The sequence below is a fragment of the Chlamydotis macqueenii genome, chromosome 4 (assembly GCF_036417535.1).
Source record: "Chlamydotis macqueenii isolate bChlMac1 chromosome 4, bChlMac1.mat, whole genome shotgun sequence".
NCBI lineage: Eukaryota > Metazoa > Chordata > Aves > Otidiformes > Otididae > Chlamydotis > Chlamydotis macqueenii.
The window spans coordinates 4,527,077-4,541,759 of NC_141559.1; the positions used below are offsets into that span (position 1 = coordinate 4,527,077).

The window sequence follows — 14,683 nt, forward strand, 5'->3', positions numbered from 1 at the left end:
ACACACGCCTCACTGCTCAAGCTGTACATCTCTTACCATGCAGGCCTCCATGAGAGCAGTATGCATTTCATCTGTCTTGTGCTCCTGGTCTGCACCAGCTTCCAGCAGAAATCTCACCATTTCTAGATGGCCTGTATGGAGAAAATATTTCACAGTAAAAAACTACTTCCGAAAGTGCATTTCACAAGTCATAGAAAGGGTTTAACATAAATAATCTAAGTAACAGAAGGTCATGTTATAACATGGCAGGGGAATCCTACGGAGCATGTTCTTATCTACGTATTCGATGTGCACAGACTTAATTTTTCACCTCTGCTTTCCAACCTTACTTCAGGATTCAGAGCCCAAGCACATTTTGTCAGGGAGGGAATGTTCTGGGGTGCCACTTTCCTCTTTCAACCACAGCCTTCACTTTGACAGTTACCACAAAAGAAAATTACCCTGGCTTATGAGGACGTTCAGCAATAGTGAACCAAGAATTTATCAAGGCAGATAAAAACATAAATGAAAGACTAAAAACACCATCTACCAAGCCCGCATAGAAGTATCTCTGCTACTGGCACCAATTACTGTACGGTGCCAAGAACCACTCTAATAGCTCTAATAAAACATGTCCTAAGTGACTAACTGCTCAGCTGCGTGAACACATTTGGTCTCTTAATTAAACATCTTCATCCCTCGCTTGGGTGATGCAAGACAGCTGCCTAATACTCTAAGGGAGGCAAGAAAGGCCTGTTGCCCAAGCAACAAGGCAAGGTCCTACATTTCTCATGTTTTCCAGGTGCTAAGTCCTTTAAAATGAAATATTTTACGTATCTAAGCAGAAATGTCTTGTATAATATAGCTACAATACAGAAAGTTTACCATACTTTGTGATAAAGCATATTAGCTCCTCGTCTCTCAATTCATTTAATAGAGAATCTTTTAAAACATCACAACAACCCAGACAAAACGTTCCTATCGTGATACTTACACTCACCACACCAACCACCATTGTACTCAGGGCGCGTACATGTTATGTGGTATCACAGACGGGATAAAAGTATCAGAAAGTGTCTATTCGTAGCCTTGGCACCCATTTTGTCGCGGTTCATTTTTGTACACCTTTGTCACGGGTAGGGTATTTGGTACTATACCTTTGTAGCAAGCCAGTGTAAGCGCGCTCTCCTTGAATTCGTTGGAATGCGTATTTATGCCCGCTCCGTTTTCCAACAGCACTCTGGCCACTTCTACGTGGCCGGCACTGCCCGCTTCCATCAGAGGAGTGTGACCATTCTCGTTATGGTCCTCAATACTAGCGCCCGATTCCAGCAGCACCTTCACAACATCTACGTAGCCTCCAGCGCAGGCATACGTAAGGGCTGTATTGCCTAAAGCCAGGAGAGAAAAAGGTTTGAGAACAGGATTGGACAGCATTTCTACACTGGGAACTTCAACCTACGCTCCGTTTCATTGCTTATACCTGGCGACCTTACAGAACAGGCTTTTTTCAGGCTACACACCAAGAACTACAAGAAAGGGGAAAAAAAGCAAGTCATTGCACAAAGCAGCTGAGCGCTCACAGACTGAAGATCACCAAGTGCCCGGTGACTGTATTGATGCACTTCTCTCCCCTTTTCTATCCCGGCTAATCCTAGCTTCCGTCACAAAAACCCGTCCCTCTTCCTGTTCAGCAGCAGGGACATACTATTGTGTAAAACAGGAAAGCTCAAAACAAGGAGCAGAGTGAACTGCTGCTTCTAAATCAAGTCTTAAACACCTCTAAAGGGCTAGTTCAAAAATGCCCATGGTCTTCACAAGGAGTTGAAAACAACCTCTGTGGAAAAACTACAAAAACACATCTGAACAGAACAGTCGAAGAATCTGCCTTTATTAAAGATACCTTGAAAGAAGTTAAACGTCAAAAAAAAAGAAAAAAAGAAAGAAAGAAAAAAAAAAAAAGGTCTTCTGGTGGTACTCCAAACTTTCCTCATCGCCCAGGGTCAGAGCTCCATTTGTCAGTTACTGTTGACTACACAATCTCTCTACTTCAAGGTTGCAGAAACTAAGAAATTTAACACACTTATTTACCTGTCGATGACTGTGCGTTCACATCAGCACCATGAGCTAGCAGCAACTTGACAATTTTGACATGTCCGCCATTAGCAGCAGCCATTAAAGGTGTTATGTCTCCTTTAATACCCCGGTCCTCCACATTTGCATGCATCGCCAGGAGAACCTGTGAACAGAAGAGTGACCAACAACACTGGCAAGTGACAAACCAGAGTGACAAGATAGCTGAAACGCTACACGAAGCCCCCACCTTCACCACACAGTTTTGTGTCAGAAACAGAGAAGTAAGCACCAAGAGTGCATTATCAATATTCAGCTTACATGTAAAGTCACTTAACTGACATTTTCCACCACCTTAATGCTGCCTTCAAGGTGCGTAAGACTGGAATTCATTAACTCAACACTTATTTTTGTATCACACACACACTAAAACCAGCTAGGAAACCAACCTGGGCAAGCTCATAATACCCTGCTGAGCAGGCTAAACAAAGGAGGCTTTCCCCTTCTTCTGTGTGCTCGTTCACACTTCGGCCTTCAATTAGCAACTTCCGCACAGCATTTACGTCTCCTTCGGAACAAGCCTCTGCCAAGCTGCGGCTAGTAAGACAGAAAGCATTTAAAAGTGAAAATGGACTATGCTTGGAACGCTTGCTCTACGTTCAGAGTAAAAATCCAACACGCCACGAGGATTCAGTCAACAAAAAAGGAAAGCACAACGTAAAGAAGTACCAACTGCTAGTTAAAGAGGTGGTGCCATTTTTACACTTCAAGTTTTCCATATAACTTTTCTGAAAACTGAGTCATAGGAATACTCCACGACTCCTGTCACTAATCTTTAACAGAAGTTTACAGGGAAAACATCTGCAGGATGACCGTTCAGGTTACCCAATTCTGCAATATGCAGAACTGAAAGAGAAAACACGGTGAGAGAAGACACCACCTCGGACTTTATTTACAGTCTCAGCGCTACACATGCACCACAATGTTACATCCTACAGAAGTGCAGAATCTTTTTTGGTAATCATTTAGGAATCAGAGAAAAAAAAAAAGATTAACTTTCCCTTTTGAAAGGCTAATCATACAGCGCTCCAGTCATAACACTGTTGGTTTATATTACCAATTACAACATAGTATACAGTCTCAATCTACTCCTGCTTTGTAATTTCAGCTTGAAAACACAGGTTTTGTCCCACTCATTTTCTCTTGTCCCACTCATGTTCTCAAGTAATGTTCAAAGAAAAGGAAAACTGATTAAATCACAGTAAGTACATCAACACAAGTATTCCTTTCCAAATCAGGCACCACTTCTCAGAGTGGCATTCACATTCTCTTCTCCCCAGGACCGGAGGGCACTGAAATCATCTGTCCATCTTAACAAAACCTTAACTTTTGCTCAGGACAGTAACTGTCAATTCAACTAAAACAAACCACTTGCACCACTACTCCCCTATAGTCAAATTGATCACTTCCCCTCTCTCCTGTGCTAAAAACCTCAACATTTTGTAACGTCATTTGCTGTTTCAGTTGTGGCTTTAACTCAATCAAAGAGAAAAATGTAAAATTCTCCTGGTTTGGCAAGCCCTAAGCCAGAGTGTTCGTGGTTCTCACGTCACTCCATGAGTTCTTCACTTCTATCATTCCAATTCTGTTGCAGTCAAAAAGGGGTCAACCGGAAGCACATCTTCAGTCTCTCCCATTCTATCTTCTATCTACATTGTCATCGTTCCAAAACAGTTATAGCTTTGTGAGAATAAAAACACAAATCTGACATATTTCTCTGTTCTACTCCAAATAATGGGATCAATAAAAATAAATCCCTGACTACTGGTCTCACCCCACCCACCGCCCTTTCATCTCTTCTCTGTTTAGGAAGTCCCATCAACACAGACCTAACTCAAAAGGGAATGGAAAAATAAGGTAGCTGACAGGAGACTTCTGCAAGCCATGCAACCCAGTGCAAATACGAGCAATTCCTAAAATACTCAAGATGTAAAAGCGAGTATTTGTGTAGCAAGGACTAATTTACACCTCTGTATTGTAACCAGCACTCATATTCAATTTGTGCCACCAGATGCAATCTTAATAAATGGAAAATTATTTCTCCTCTGTCATGCTAACTGCTGAGGCAACAGCCACCGTCCACAAGAAAAGCAGCAGCTGGGAGGGACACACACAGAGTAGAAGTGGACATAACCCCAAACTATTCTGCTCTTCTTTGTACGTCCTGATCAACACACCAAGAAATGTTCCTTTGGAGTCACTCGGTGTGCAAGGAAGTAACTGCCAACCAGCACAGCAGCACTTGGTCCTTCCTACTAACGCTCTGTTTCTGTTGTCTTGAAGCTTAATGACAACCTAGAAGGGAATTTTCTTTTTCCTTCCCTCAGACATCTCAGTAAGACAAAAACCACAAAGCCAGCAAGTCCAGTGCAAACGCAGGGACGCTCTGGTCGAGGCTCTGTCCAAGGTCCTACCCAACACAGAAACCGTCTGACCGCCACCAAGGCTGCAGCCCCTCAAGACTCTTCTCCTTCCTCAATTAAAAAGACATTCTGAAGTTCTTGAAAACAGATTGGGTTTTTTTTTTTTTTCCTGTTCCAAAGCTGGTTTCATGCTGTCACTGAATGCCCCTTTGGAGAAATGCTATTTTCTGGTACAGTTCTAACGCACATACTATTCGTGAGCTTAGAAATTTTGTTTCTATAGTCGGTCAGGTTAACTTGCCTGCAGTGCAGTTTCTGAACTGTAAGCAGTATTAATTGCTCCACTCCCTGTTGCAAGACCTGACAGTCCAGGAATATTTAACAGGAGAATCACAGGTGATAACTTGGCACTAATTGCACTTGAGTAAGAGTTTCAGTATCATGTAATCAAAAGTGATACAAGAAAAACTGCTTCTAAAAGTAGCAAACTACTGAAAATATGCAGAATAAAATTTGGCTTACTTGTCCGTCTGCCCTGCATTTGCTGTGCTTTCTGCTCTCATCCGGGTAAGCGCAGCGGCAGCTTCATCCAACGCGCAACTGACCGAAGAAGTCAGTCTGCGAAGCACCTCAGGATCTGCAAATGCTTTACCATCAGCTGTAGACAGCTTACCTATTCCTTTCATTCCAATTTACAACAAATTGGTACGCATGCCAGGAAAGGAGAAAACAGAGAAGTTGAAATTGAGCCTAGGAGATCTGTCGGCAGAAACATTCCAAGCATAATGAACTACGGCTACCAAAATGAAGGGATTAACTGTTTATAACGCAGATTTAAAAGCCGCACTCAGGTGTGATGTGCGTGAATGAAACCCTCCAACCCACAGAAGGCATTGTGTTTCAGCTACTGACAACCACTTCGTACAAGCAACTGGTAGAGAAATTGTTACAAAACAAAGCCTCACTGAGTAATTCAGTTTTTTATATAACCCTGCAAGCCAAGGCTGGGTTTCAATTTTTACTCGGGCTGTTAGAAACCAACACTAGAGGAGTGCAATTAGAAGCACAGCCTTCACAAAAAAAAACTCTGCTTCTCCAAAATTTAAAATGCTTTCATGAACTTCTTTCTCTTCAATGACTTCCACAGCCTTGCCAGTTCACACCACCTTACATTCCGCATTTGTTTCACGCTCATACAGATTAGACTTATGCAAGCAGTTCCAGTAGGTTGTCGCGGAGGGGCTTCGGGGTTAAACCTGAATGGGACACGGTACTTACCTGCAGCTTCGAGTAAAGCTTCTAATCTTGCCTGGGTTTCTGGATCTACTGTTCTCAGGTCAGCACCATCGGCAGTACTGGACAACAGCAATTTGGAAGCTGTTTCCAACATCGGGTTTTCGAGATCATCCTGATCCAGGATAAATGATTCCACCTGAAAAATAACAGATCTGGTTTAAGAATGATATAACTGACCAAAACACGCTTAAAACAAAAAAAAAAAAACCTCCACAGCTGCAGTTATCACTTCAACATTTGCTTTTCAAGTACTTGGTTAGCCAAAGTATCTTCAACTGACTCCAAAGCATTATTTCATCAATGAAAGCAATGAGATTTTCCAGGTTCACATACAAAGAAACCATGCATCACCTTACTCATTTGCCCTGTGCCTAGAAACTCCACGGCACACTAGAAAAGTTTAAGGTTGACTTCACATCTCCACACCGCACTCTACAGTCCTCAAGCCCAACTTAATACAGAGAGGGAAAAGTGAAAGAATATGTGGCACCCCGGAAGGCCTCAAGGTAGCAGCTGCCATGAGTTTCTATGCAAGCTGTTGGGTTGTTGGTTTTTTTTTTTCCCTTCTCAAAGCACTGAAGACACATACAGCAAAGACAGATTTATTCTATTTCACACAACCCAGTCATCTTTCAAAGGAGTAACATACCCTCAAATAGCATCCAACTCTACTAGCACACAAAACCAAGTAAATTAATAATCTTCTCTATTTTTGTATTGACTGTTTTCTTCTGACTTTTCTTCTGACTTGCAGAAAAATTCCACTCAGCTCTCTCACTTCTTTCAAGTCTGATGTCTCCTAATTCAATATTTAAAAAGAATTAAAAGACCAGCAACACATTCCAAGATAGAGTCAACTCAAAAGCAACACAAACATACAAGGGTTTCACAGACTCTTTTGCAATTCAACATTTATTTAAAACACTACCTACAGAATGTCCACTATACTTGCCTTTTTCAGAAAACAGATGCTGAGTGGCCCAAGTTCTTCCAAAGATCCTACTTTGCTGTGCTCTCCGTTTGTTTTGGTTGTGAAACACACAGAAAATAAGGCAGACATCAGTATGTTAAAGAGAAAAGCCCCTAGCATCCATTTGTGGTTAAAGGACAACTGGGTCAAGTAGTGCAGAGAAGAGGCTCCTCTAGGAGTTCCATGAACATGCCCCTAAGCCTATGAAGTAGCCATCGAGTCGTTCTTCAGATAAGGACCAACTTTAAATATTCCCCTACGAAGCTCGCCAGCCTCAAAACCTCACACTTTCAAAAAATCAAAGAAATAAAAAGATAAAAAACAACCCAAACCAAAAATCAAAGTCAATCTAAATGCCAGTCTGCCAGACAACCCAACCACACGTGTCAGCCACCCCTACAACACAATTAAAAACTTCAATCGCCTTCGCTTAAAAGCAGCTACTGTCTGTAGTACAGTGGTAATCTATTTCCACATGGAATACAGCTCATCAAGACAGAAATACAATTTATTTTCTTCTTAAGACTCATGATGTGTGTCTCCGAAGTTTAGAAGCAGCCTCATGAACATCACAAGCTCAGATTCCTGCCGATAAACGCCCTAAGAATGTAAGCTGGCAGACAAAGCAGAAGAGTGACCAATTCATCTCAGGACTCCTGAAAGGTCTCCATCCATCCTCCCATCTATTCTCTGGTCACAAGTGAAGAGCTCACACAACCTCTCCTTCTGCAGCCTGCCTCCAGCTCAAAACTCACTAGGATATGGCACTAGAATATAGCTTGAACCTAAACACCTTGTTTGTTTAGGAAGGCAGCCTAAGAGCTTCTTTAAAATTACTTCAGTTTATGACCTCAAGGATACTATGGAGAAATAAAATCTCTGGTCAGACAGCTGCTGGCAACACACAAGCATACATTCTCAAGGGCATCTCTGAAGCCTCCTTCCACTCCTTTGAAGCCTCTGCCGACCTGGGAATACAGCTAGCTGAAGGGGCTGACGGAAGTCACCATGGCTCTGATGTCCACAACTGCTGCCAATAGGACAGCCCGGCACTATTCCACAGTGCTCCTCAGCACTACTTGTTCCTACTGAAACTCACACAGGCTGCAGCTTTCCAGTTTGGCGAACTGGAGAAGGCAGCTCCTCGTTCCCTCCCCAGTCCTAAGGAGCAGTTCACTCCTGCCTCGCCAGGGTCCTTCGCTGGTTGCTGCCAGCTCTGCCTTGAGCATCCACACCACCGGATTTAGGCCAGTTCATCTGAGGACTTGCCGTTTGTCTTCTTCTAGAGGACTACGCCTGCTGCAGCAAGCGGCAAGAGAAAGAAACCACTCCGCTGCTCAGGAGCCAAGCGACAGATTTCACCACTGTGAAGGCAAATTCCTGAGCAGTTGGAAGGATTCTTGGCTCATCCAACTCATGCAAAATCCCTACTACTCAGACTAACTAAAAAATTCTCATCTGAGTGAGATATTTAACAGCCGGTCACAGTTCTTCCTAACACTACGAAATATTTGCTAAGAAACAAGTCAAAATAGGAAAGCTTCTCTCTCCCACTCACATCCTCTCCCATCAAATTAGGTCTTTTATGCAGTTCAGGTTTCAATAGAAACATCTTCCTCTTTTACAAATAATGCAGCACCAAGACAACCACAATTTATCAGGAGAAAACTTCTCTTGCAACAAAGTTTTGAAAACATTGGTGTTAGGTGTTGTCATTTAAACCATTCCAGAGCACCATCTCAAGAAATTAACTTATTTATTAACAATTTAGACTATTTTATGACACGAAACAGAGCCAGGTTTCCTCTTCTAGGGTAGAAGAAATACACCTTCAACCTGCAGCTTGGAGAACGTCTCCTCAAGCCTCCAGTGACACTCTTCCATCTTCTCCCAAGTGCCTATTAGCTTTAGAGCTTCATCAGATCTACAGCCTTATCTTTTCAGCTGGTTCAACGTGGCACAGAATACCACACAGGGTTAAACTAATAAAAGACACAGTGTCTAACGGTGGTGAATAAAACTGCATTTCAGCAGAAGGGAAAATTCCATTCTCCTTTCTCAGAAAATGCTGCCTTCTCTACAGAAGCTACAAACCAAAGACAAAGCCCTTCCACTTACCAGGCCAAGTAAACAGACATTTCCTTTACCCGTCTTCAGATGTATTTTATTTCCCTTAACTAAAAACCTGTGTAGAATAGTACACAAATGCTCCACCTCACATATCAGAATATTTAATCTGGGTTCTCAGTCAGTATTTCTCCGATCAAACAATGCTCTGACATAATCCAATTGTTCAGACAGTCCTCAACAGAAGGCCTGTTACGAGATTTCTCCTCCTCTCTCATCCTGCAATAAAAATCTCGTGTTCTGTACTTGCCCAAGTTTACTTTGCTTGTCATCACTTCCACTGTATTTGATGCTTTGACAATTAAAAAAAAAAAAATGCCAGGAGAACAAAATTACCAAGTTCTGACTGGTCTCAAACACAACAAGCTACAGTTTTAATGCACTAAGTATAACTGCTAAGAGAAATTAAAACCTGGCTTAGGAAAGCATGGTGTTAACAGGTATATAAATCCAAACCTCAAGGACATTTCAGCTACAAATACTTTTAACATATGTTCCAAGTCCTGTTTTTCTGGGCAAAAAGATCATTCTAAATTTCGCAAGTAGTGTAATATTAGACTAAAGTTATATTTTCAGCATTAAGTGCTTTTATGGTATGCCATCTGGTACATGGACAGCCAGCCAGCTCAACCAGGTAAAAGCTGACCCACCAGGACTCGTGTCTATACACCCTGAAGACAGACTTGCAAGATGTCACTAGTTTTACATTTTGACTGCCAAGTATCAGACACTCAACGTACAGTTTAATAAATGTCAAGTTAGAGCTGGAAAAAAAGCACAACCAAGTTACTTTGCTTTAACTGGTACGGCTCTCGCCACCGCGTGATGCTAGATCAAGTAGAGACACAACTCAGTTCTTGACGCTAACTCCAACTTCAGTCTCTCACCATCTCTTTTCACGCCTAACACTTATATTTACACTTTACCTTAATATAGTCACCCACAAAGCAGCACCAGAGAGCCTTATGATGAGCTTAACTTGATCAACAGTAAAGAACAACAGAAGCAACTACTTAAAGTATTATTTATGGACAATGGCAGACAACAGTTCCTTTCCAGCACCCACCACCTACTGAAGCCCTACTGCAGAACGACAAAAGCCCATTCTTTCTCCATCTAAGCAGGACATAGCTGTCCGTGAATAGCTCCGGTCATTAATCTGCAGAGCATCTCTAGCATTTGTTTTTCATTGTTTCACAGTTTTTCCTCAATCCCAGCTGTGCTGTAAGAACAACCCAAAGGCATCAAGAACAGGCTGTAGGAAGTTCCTTCCTCCTTATCCCAGTGTCCCCGTCCAAGCCCAAGAGCCGAAGAGTACATTTTGCTGATTTCACTCCCTAGTCCTCCTTCGGGCCTGCACACATGCAACATTCATGCGCTGCCGCTTTCCAGCATTTAGTCAGGCATTAACACAGAGTAACCATCCAAGACCTTCCATTCTAACTCAAGTTCCTAGCTGTGTTTTAGCCATCGTTTACCATGAGAAAATACAGTATTTCTCTATCCTGAAGGCTTACAGGAAGACACGCTCAAAAAAGTAGTAAACAGTTCTTTAAAAAGTATCAAGTGAAGAGTGAAATCCAGTTAAAGTGTCTACCAGTTAGGCTGCAAACAGCCGATCTCGAAGGCTGTGAAATAGCAAGTCGTACTCATTAACATAATAGGATGAAACGTTTTTAAGCTGCAGTGGTTTTAAGCTTCACAAACATCAGCATCTAAAATCTGATTTGGATGAACCACACCAGCCCAGACAAGTTTTTTGGGGCCTTTCAAAATGCACTTTTCATTTAAAAATATTTTCTCTGCAGGTTTTTTTTTTCTTATTCTTGGAGCCGGCCCCTATTTTCTAGGCTTACAATCCAACAGTAGATTTATCTGCCAGCTTCTACCAGATTACTCCCAACAATTTTGCCTCATACTAGGCACCAATTACAAGTCTAGAATTTGCTGAATTTTTACCTTGGCACTTCGGCCTTTGGTGTTTGATCCCTTGAGGGTGCCGACCGATCCTACGAGAATCAACGCTCCGGACAAAACCTTTTCTGAAGAGTTGAGCGCACAAGGAAGAGCTATTGTCATGTAGCAAACTTCACCACCTCAAACAGACCTGAATAGTCCTTTTGTATTATTTTTTACTGAGGTACAGGAGGACTACTTTTTTTTTTTTTTTTTGCAAGCGCTATAACAACTGATTTTTCCCAGATGTAACATTTGGGGGGAGCAGCAAAAGGTTTTTAAAAACCAATTCACATGAGAAACTCCTTGTGTAAACAGCAGAGCCTGACCCACAGTTACACTACCTTCCCCTTGCACTCTAGCAATCCACATCCAAGATAATCTCAGCTTTCGCTTCAGAACAGTTTTAGCTCTCACACCTCCAATAGCAGGGAGCTCTTTACGTCTGTTCCTGTCCTTCATCTCACTAAGACAACAGACTGTAAATAGGTAAATGACACTGGCGGTAAAAACAGCCGGAGCTACAGCACTTCGACCTCACAACACGTCAGGACAGGACAGGCAGGAAGGCAGCACCTGGCTAGCACACAGACAAACCTCTTCTTGCACATCACAGACAAGCCTTTTAACTCCCTGGAGTCTGGGATCAGAACCTCTGTCAAGATTTTCTTATGCTCATGCTCGTATGAAAAACAGTCCCCAGGTACTTTTTGGCTGGTGGTCAGTTCCACTGAACATCTGCTGATCACGTCCTACAGCCTTGGGGATAACTGCGAAATTGTTCCAAGTTAGTGCAAGACACTGCACAGGGAAAAAAAAAATAAATTTCTGTCTTTCATACAACTTTCATGAGCATCTGTTTAAAACAACATATTTACCACTGTTCCTTTCATGAATATACCCTGCAAGTCTACTTTACATAGGAATCACAGCTTTTACACTATTACCTTGCAACTGGAACATACAGGAGGAAACAAAACATTCCGAGTGCAAGAACAAAGTCCAGCTCTGACTAATAACCAGTTAAGTTTTCTACTCACAACACTGCTAGGTGTTTTTGATGTCTCTTATCTAAACATTCAATGCGCATCAAGGGATTTGTGAGGTAAGAGTGAACCAAAACAAAGCAATGATATATTTGGAACATGGCAAACCAGGCCAAGTATTTCATGCACCAATTTTTCACTTAGGCATCCAAAATGTAACACACAAATAGGCAACCCAAAACCGCTGCCAATTACCATGCGTAATTCCAAAGTGTTTTTAACCTTAATGGACTGTCAAAGTCTTCACATGCAGCTTTCAATTTTCAGCATGAAGAAATCGTTTTGAGTCTTAGAAAGACAAAACACTCGTCATTCCAAAGGTACCTGATAATGCCCACACAACGTACGTGCATCGCGTTTTTCGTTGATCTTAATCACTGGGGTCAGCTCAGTGTAAGCAAGGGCAGGACATTTTTTAAAGCCCCTTACACGTCCCACTCTAAAGCAGGAACATCGCATCTTCTCTCCCTCACTCTTCTACCTTTTAGCTCTCAGAATAACACCTCTTACACTTTCAAAATACATTAAGCCATCTCAGCTCAAAGCCAGCTTACTGGAAAAAATACTCTGATCTGAAACATCAAGACAAAGCAATCAACTTAGACAGGTCTTGAAATATAACAGTGAGAACAGATTTTGACTTTATCAAACTAAATATGAAGGCAAAACATACGGTTCTGCCTTTCCACCTAAGGCTACATATTCTCAAGTGAAATTACCACTTAGTTAACACAGGTTTCAAGTAATTTTAAGATGTAGATCTTCACAGCATAAATTATGTATTATATTAAAAAAATTCATTCAAAATTTCACTGAAGACAAGCCTCTGGGCACTGCTTGCCATTTTTCTGGGGACAAAACAGAACATCACGACCACCTAATTTTTAGCACTTAGCTCTGAAGTGAAAGTGATGGTTTACTGACTATTTACGCTAGACAATTTTCTTTGGATAAAGATCAGCTTCCTGGTTACTGAAAAGGAAAACACACACTGAAGCCAAGTAAAGCAGATTATTTTGCCTACTCAATTTCAGCCTTGCAGTTTCTGTGTCTTTTCTTCAAGTCTGTTTTGAAACCGCGATGAGCTATGTGATTCTCCCTTGCCCTACCCAGTTACTACAGCAGCACTGTCACTGCAGACATGCAGTCTTACAGAAGCATTTCTTCCCCGTACAGTGAGGACTGGCTCGAGTTATCTGGGATACATAATCAGATCCGTTGTCTTTTCAACATGCTACAACCCTCCCAGAACCTAAATGCCTTGTTCAGCACAAACCGAAGTCTGGCAGCTGGAAGGTCTCAACAGTGTCTTCTTTCATTTGATTCCATCAACTATACACTCCGTTTCTCTCGCTGCTGCTAAAAAAAAATTAAAAGGGGGAGGGAGGGAGAACAGTCCATGCTGCTGAAATGGCATAACACCGTCCTCATGACTGGCACCAACAGAGTTTCTGCTGCAGCGACACCTGCATTATTACTGCAGTGTGTTTCTGATGACGAGACAGGTGCTGATGTATTCAAATGCAAACTCTCTCCTCTCCCCTGTAATTGGTATTCCCAGCTTTACAAACAATAGAAAAACAGAGAGGCAGGCAGAATTAAACCTACAGTTACAAGGAGGTTGTGAAACTAAAGGAAGAAAGACCCTCAGTTTACTATTTTCCCCTCATTTCAAATCTTAATTCCAAACATTTGACATACTTCCACATTAGGCAAATTCAAGCATTGACTGCAATTATTTGTGCAAGAAAAATTTCCACACCAATGTAAAAATAATAATACAGTGAGTTGAGGTGTGGTTAAGTTCCTCGCTCACATTTGCGGGGGGGCAAGTTTTAGTATCTGACATGAACAGCAGGATATAAAAATGACCCAAAAAAAGTAATACCGAAAGACTTACTCTAAAAGTGCCTGCCATCATGCTTCTGAAGGCTCAGCTTCAGACAACACTTTTATATTAACAGTTAAAAAGCCGACTCATTTCCAATCCAACCACTGGAATACAAGTGTGCACCTGCACTCTCCCAAGCCCCACAAAACAGCTGAACATTGACAAGAAACCATCTTTTTTGGAGTGGGCTTGGGAAGAACTGACCGTAGAAACAAAGCTTTGATAGCATATGAATAACACACTGACTGCTGCCATCTCTGCACCAACCCTGAGACACACAATACAGGGGGCACATAACAGCCATGAGGACAACAGATGATGCAACTGGGCTTCCCAGAATCACCCTCTCCCCTTGTCACCGAAATCCCCCAGTGTCACAGCTGAACACCACCTCCTGCCCCCTAAGAGTCCCTCTCAAGTACCTGAGGTAAGCATCGCTTAAGCTACTTAACAAGTTACTTATAGGGCCACACAAACCACAGCTGTAAAAAGCTTAGAGGGGTTACGCCACCTCTGACCACCCAGCCAATTCTCCATCCAGACTGTATCACAGGCTCTTTAAGACAAACCTTCTGAGCGATATAAATGGTATTTCACAGTTTTCCCACCTCTCCTGCTGCTGAAGGACAGCTCAAGGACTCTTAATCTCTCTAGACAAGCTTGCACTTTAAGCACATCCTGAGGACCATCACCACAGACTCACACTGACCCCTAATCATGACAGCACCAGCTTCAGTGGATCTAGCAGTAACACAGAGAACACGAGGAGTACAGAACAATGTAGCTGTATGAAAGTGTCTTCAGTTTTGTCATTCAGTGTGTAAAACCTGGCAAGTACGTTAAACATGACTCTGCTCTTAACAAAAGATTTAGCATGTCGAGCAGTCTTGCTGTGCACTGTTACGTCCCATTCCTCACTGCC

The 14,683-nt window shown here is 42.2% G+C and overlaps 1 protein-coding gene across 5 annotated transcripts in view; it reads right to left on the reverse strand.

The window, feature by feature from the left end:
- The window catches only part of ANKRD17 (ankyrin repeat domain 17), an 84,580-nt gene that overhangs the window by 38,805 nt on the left and 31,092 nt on the right, over positions 1-14,683 (reverse strand). For 4 of the 5 annotated variants that reach the window (XM_086746119.1, XM_086746118.1, XM_086746122.1 and 1 more), the window contains exons 2-7: positions 5,754-5,907; positions 4,998-5,154; positions 2,502-2,649; positions 2,071-2,218; positions 1,137-1,370; positions 37-131 (exon numbers count right to left, since the gene is read on the reverse strand). In XM_086746119.1, the coding sequence (XP_086602245.1) occupies positions 37-131; positions 1,137-1,370; positions 2,071-2,218; positions 2,502-2,649; positions 4,998-5,154; positions 5,754-5,907 (936 nt within the window). The remainder of the gene's footprint in view (positions 1-36; positions 132-1,136; positions 1,371-2,070; positions 2,219-2,501; positions 2,650-4,997; positions 5,155-5,753; positions 5,908-14,683) is intronic. The other variant, XM_086746120.1, reaches the window with a different exon arrangement.